This window comes from Puma concolor, chromosome F2, assembly GCF_028749965.1.
Source record: "Puma concolor isolate L17-30 chromosome F2, mPumCon1.1.hap2, whole genome shotgun sequence".
In the NCBI taxonomy this organism is placed as follows: Eukaryota; Metazoa; Chordata; class Mammalia; order Carnivora; family Felidae; genus Puma; species Puma concolor.
This window is the reverse complement of record NC_141684.1, coordinates 70,059,638-70,065,637: the sequence shown is the minus strand read 5'-3', so window position 1 is coordinate 70,065,637 and position 6,000 is coordinate 70,059,638. Positions and strand designations below refer to the sequence as shown.

The 6,000-nt window shown below is 33.8% G+C and overlaps 1 protein-coding gene and 1 long non-coding RNA gene across 5 annotated transcripts in view; one reads left to right on the top strand and one right to left on the bottom strand.

Moving 5' to 3' along the window:
* The first annotated feature begins 865 nt into the window (after window positions 1-865).
* LOC147572092 (uncharacterized) lies at window positions 866-4,037 on the top strand. The gene is made up of 2 exons (XR_015246582.1): window positions 866-1,143; window positions 3,755-4,037. It is a non-coding gene; the product is annotated as an uncharacterized LOC147572092 (long non-coding RNA).
* TTPA (alpha tocopherol transfer protein) overlaps window positions 1,235-6,000 on the bottom strand; it is a 66,666-nt gene continuing 61,900 nt past the window's right edge. For all 4 annotated transcript variants that reach the window (XM_086695114.1, XM_086695118.1, XM_086695115.1 and 1 more), the window contains 2 exons: window positions 5,753-5,863; window positions 1,235-3,407 (listed from right to left, as the gene is read on the bottom strand). In XM_086695114.1, the coding sequence (XP_086551240.1) occupies window positions 3,234-3,407; window positions 5,753-5,863 (285 nt within the window). In that variant the 3' untranslated portion in view covers window positions 1,235-3,233. The remainder of the gene's footprint in view (window positions 3,408-5,752; window positions 5,864-6,000) is intronic.

The window sequence follows — 6,000 nt, the reverse complement described above, 5'->3', positions numbered from 1 at the left end:
TTATTTTTGAGAGAGAGAGAGAAACAGAGCACAAACGGGGGAGGCACACGGAGACAGAATCGGAAGCAGGCGCCAGGCTCTGAGCTGTCAGCCCAGACAGGCTCACTCTCCTGTTCCCATCCCCTCCCTCCAAAACAGGACTATTTACTGTTTCTCAGACATGGCCTATTCTTTCTCATCTCTAAGTCTTTGCTCATGCTATTTCTTTTCTTGGAATATCTTTCCTGTCTTCAGTTTTCATTGTTCTCTAGGGCAGTCAATTCTTAAAGCTTCAAATTGTACCTCATCTAAGAACACATCCTCAGTCACCCCACATAGAAATGATCCTTCCTGCCAAAGCATTCTCTTGGAACCCTTCTAATAAAGCTTACACTATACTGCACTTCACCTATTTTGGAGATGTATTTTCTCTCTTCTAGGTAGCATCTAGTTAAGTTTTCTGTTCACTATAGTACTAAGTCCGTGTACAGTGTTACCAAAAGTAGATGCTTAATGGATGAATGTGGTCAACTCGGAGAGAGAAGGGAGTGGTCAAGCGAATACTGGGTGTGGGGGCAGGAGGAAGATGGTGTGTGCTTGCTAACCAGAAAATTAGTGGAGACGTACGGCTGCCAATCCTAATTTTATTACCATCATTTCTAGTTCTTCCTTTGTAACTCCTACTTCCTCCACAGCCTCTGAGAGTGGCAAAATTCAACGAACATGTAAGGCCAGTAAGGAGGGTTTCAGACAACATCATGCTACTAGTGTGCTGAGTTTTGGGCTGGTTTGTATGTTTGACCTGTTCCGTGAGCTCTAGGCTTCATTCAGGTGAGTGGCAAAGAGAATATGCGCTCTATGACTTCAGTGTTATTTCCATAAGAAAAATATATAGTTTGACAAGTAAAGTCATGATCCAGGCTAACAGCAGATTTGGTTTCAAAATTAAATTATCTGATTAAGTAGCACACTCTTTTTTCACTTAGAAGTTTTAACTTCTTTAAGTCTGCATGGCTTAGTTTCATGAAATTGGCTTGCGGTCCCTTTAAGCACAGCCAAAGGCATTAGAGAAAGATGATGCTGAGCTAAGCAGCCGGGAAAACCAGCCTGCAATGAAAACTGACAAAGGAAAACTAGCCTTTGGGTACTGGACAACCAGATTTGGTAAGTTTTTCCTAAGCTTACCTGTAAGGAAAAGCAATTTTTGAAAATGAATGCCTAATACTGATATTTAAAAACGAGAAAGAAACAGCTATAGCTTATGTAAAAGATCTTTATTATTTTTGAACAATATTAACACAAATTATTGTGCAGCTCAGTAACATAATGAGCACATGTTAGAGTTAACTTTGTAAAAGGCACTTCTGGTGCAATTACAGTAAAGTAATATACAGTAACTTAGTAATATAGACAATTTGATAGTTATTTATCCTGCCACCTTATAAAATTGCCTGCTCATTTCGCCTTGTTCTTTTCATGTTCTTTAAGTGAATTGCTGCATTTAAAAAAATATGTCACAGTACCATCATGAAATGCACTTCTACTGACTGACATATTTTAATTCTATTTACTGTTAATAACATCACCAGTGAATCACATTTAAAAAACATTTTTAAATACTATCCTTTATTCACGTGCTAAAGTAATCATTCCTTCACAGAGTCATGAGTAAGTGTTTTAAGCATCCAAACGTAAATGAAGTGGAACTCGGATATAAACCTCCTTTATAGAAAAATAAAAGTTGGGTAAACCAGAGCTTTTTGTTGTTGTTATTGTTTATTGTTTTTCAATGATTTTATTCTATTATTTTTAATCATACAATTTTGTGAATTATATAATTTTGTAAGGAAGTCTTTATGATTTTTTTTTAGAAAACAGGCACAATCTAATTTTTTAATAAAAATTATAATGTAAAGTTAGCTTCCCAATGCTAAATCAAAATTTGTTCTCTAATGAACATTCACAGTTGCTCTCAATTTTTTCATAGACATATGTACAGAGAATTAAAATTATCAGCTCACCTGATTAGAATAATTTTCTTATAAAGAAAAGTACCCTTCATATATCCTTTCACAAAGATACTATTGCATGATTAAAGTTGAACAAATGTGTAACAAATTTGCGCTGTTTTTTTCTTTTCAAACTTAAAATAAAATTTAAAAATTATGAAACACTGTGTCATAAATTGAAAGCTATATTGACATTGTATCTTTCTTAATAAATGAAATATTCTATGACATAAGCTATAATATAAACAGCACGTTTTAACTACTGATTTTTTAAAGTAAATATGAATTATAGAATTTTTCTAGAATATTCTGATATATATTAAAAGTTAAATTATTTCATACATAATCTGAAAAGTTCCAGGTGTAACTGACAGTGATTTTTAAAATGTAAACATTTCCTTTCCTTTGTGTAGTTGTGTTATTGTTCAATTAAAAATAGAGTCCATGTATGACTACTAAGTATTATTCCATTTCTAAGTCTCTGTGTAGTCTTGATAAGATAACTAAAAACAGAAGTCAAAATTACGTTCTTGATTTGTTTGAAAATGCAGAAATAGTATTAAGAAGCCATCAGCTATACCTAAAATATTTCCTAAATTATTTTTGATTATCAATTTTGTCAACATGAGTAATTTCAGAGACCTCTAGATGCTACATACAATAGTTTATGGTATCTAGACTCTTCAATCAAAATTTTCTATTGTGTAAATTATGCTGAAATAGAACCTCCCTGAGATAAACGGTCTTGCTGGCCCATAGAAATAACTCTGTAAAACTGTATTCAGATTTTAATCTGAATTATAATCTAATCTGACACCCACCCATGATGGATGTTGATAGATTTTTATCATCAGATGATTTGTACTAATACTTCTTTTTCATGGACTATTTGTAGTACACTTATTCCTAAACCAATGTAGTCAAATAACTTGGTTAAAAGGAAACTTTTCAGAAATATACAAAGGTGAACATGAATAGCTACTTTAAGAGATAACTTCAAGTACAAAAACCAGGAATCTCTTCTATGCTTTCAAGAAGTACTAACATTTAACTACCTGAAAGATAAAATGTACTTAAAAAGCAGTTTTCCAAATCCCTATGATGCTCATGTCAGAAGAGTTTTACATTTTAGAAGATCAATCAGACAAGCATTAACTAGTTTAAAAAGATTATTTTTCTTTCATTCATGTAACCAGGTAGGATCTCACTCATGTATATTTAATATTCACATTAAATAACTTCTTCTCATTGATTGATCTGTGAAATGCTGCTGAGATAATTTTCAGACTTCATTATAAAATTTGTCCACTCCTGACAAATGTCCTCCATGGAGAATTCTGTACCACCGTATTCCAGAGGAAGAATATCTGGGAAATGCTGAAGTAAGCTTTGTTTGTAATTGTTCCCATGCATATGAATCTGAAATAGCCAAAATGTTTGAGAAGATACGCCCCAGCCTCTCAGTTTACTAGATGCATTTCTAATGTAAAATCAATACCATAAAATAAGTCACTCTAATGACTTTCAAGATAGGAGAGCATGAATAGACACTATGCCCTTTATTTCTCTTCTTATGTAAGAATTTTACTTAAGTTTGTATTGTGTTGCTTATGAGTCTAATCATCTTACTGTTTTTTATACATGTTTGTATTCTGATGACTATATAAGATTTATAAAAAGATCTTCTATCCTCTTTCAAAAATAGATTTTTAGGGGCACCTGGGTGGCTCAGTCCGTTAAGCATGTGACTCTTGATTTCGGCCCAGGTCATGATCTCACCATTCGTGAAATCCATGCTGTCAACAGAGAGCCTGCTTGGGATTCTCTCTCTTCCTCTCTCTTTGCCCCTCCATCCCCCCAGCCCTTGAGTAAATAAACTTTAAAAAATAGATTTTTTTAAACTCTAAATAAAGTTATTTTATACATTCTGTTCCCTAATGTACATGTGATTCAAAACATCTAACATCCTGAGACTCTTCTATAGATGATAAAAAAATGTGCTACTTGGTATCAGTTCATATGAAATAAAAGCATATATCTGCACACACAGCTATGTATGTGGGGAGTAATTTATGTGATACAATTAATGGCTATTAAATTGGCTATTAAAGAATTAAGAGACAATTATGGTGGAGAACCTTAAATTTTCAAATACTTTAAACTATAAAAATTGATCATATAATGCCATGAAGTTAAAATAAAGACTTAGAACCTTTAGCACATGTTGCTAGAAACAAATAAGTACCCTTTTTCCATCTGCTAGGGTAAAATGTTCATCTGTGCATGAGAAGAATAAAACAAGTTCCTCAGGAACCTCAGAGCCCCAATTCTTGGCTTCTTCTGAAATGTTTAAAATATCATCAGCTCATTGAAAAGAAAATCTCCTATCTCCTCAGGAAGGGCCAAATAAGAACATTCATAGGGTACTGGCAAAAGGTTGAATGGGAGGAGAAGGGCTGGACTGGGTCCCCACTTCTCTAATTGTGGCAAGTCCATTTCATGTCAATTAACTTTCACCGAAATGCTTCACCTCCTTCTCAATTTTTTATTTTTCTTTCTTTTTTGCTCATATTCTCCTATTTGTTAGGTTGAGTGTATTGTTATTTTTGCTTTTATTTGTCCAGAATATACCCCAAAATAGAAATACTTATTTTTAGACATTTTAGAGTTAAACCGAAGGTGGTCAGCCATTATGAAGCTACACTGAAGAGAGACAATAATGAACACCCCAAAACTGACTTTTCTAAAAATACTAGAATGAAAAGTGGCCATCTTCATTGGTGTGGTTCTTCTTGAAGACAGATAGAAATTCCTACTGAATAACCTCTACAAATTATCCTTTACAGATTAATGTAGAAGAGTGGTTGCCATTCTTGGGAACTCAGATTTTCTTTTTGATACTTGAAAAACTCCTAAAAGACATTAGTCACCTCAGATAAGCCTCCACAGGATAGGTCAAAAAAGAAGACAAAAACAAAAACGATCAAATCTTTTTGCTTTAACTAACATGACATTAAGTCACATACCTAGGGTACTGTGATTTTCAGTCATGCATGTCTAATTTAAATACATTTATTTTTTATTTGCACAGATAACACATTCATATGGCTAGAATCAAAACAAGATAAAAGATACACAGTGAGATGCCCTGGTCCCTACTCACACCTCATCCGCCTCTGCTACCATTTAGGTTGCTTTCTTGTATATCCTTTTAATGCAGCTGTAACCAGAGATTCTGATTTCTCCCCTTTTTATACAGAAGGTAGCATACTATAAAAGCTATCCTTCGTTTGCTTATTTCACTTTACAATACATCCTGCAAATTATATTGAGTTGATGTGTCTGTTTATATAACCAGTTCCCCGATGATGAACACTTGGTGGTTTCCAATCTTTTGTTGCAGTGAATCCTCTCGTACATGTAATTTTGTTAATGTGTTGGTAGATCCGTGGGATAAAATCCCAGAAGTGCAAGGACTGTGATTTTGGTAACTATGACCACACTGCCCTCTAGAGGGAATATGCCGTTTTGCACTGCCACTAGCAATGAACGAGAGGCCCAGTTTCTCCAATCTCACTAACTTGGTTTTTCAAAATTAAAAAGGAATCTTAATTTATAAAAGCAGTTGGTTTGTTAGACAAACACTTACAACACTGGGTTAATTGTGAGGAGGGGAGGGGAGATAATAATGCAATCCTTAAATAAAAAAAGGATTGGAATGTCTGCTACAGAAGAATAGTGACTTGAATATGTTTTTTACTCACCCGTTCCTTAATTTTTTCAGTCAGGAATGGTTTAATCATGGAAAAGACAGCATGAAAAATTATTGGCTCATTTATCAAATGGATACCACGAACTTTTAATGGAAAGGAATCCTTTTGAAAATAAAAAAATGTTAATAACAAAGCATAAATTAACATATATTCCTATCAAGCAGTCCATTCTTTGAACACTTGCTATACCTAGTGCATGCAGGACCTAAAGTGGGATTTTATTTTCAGAATTATGTATT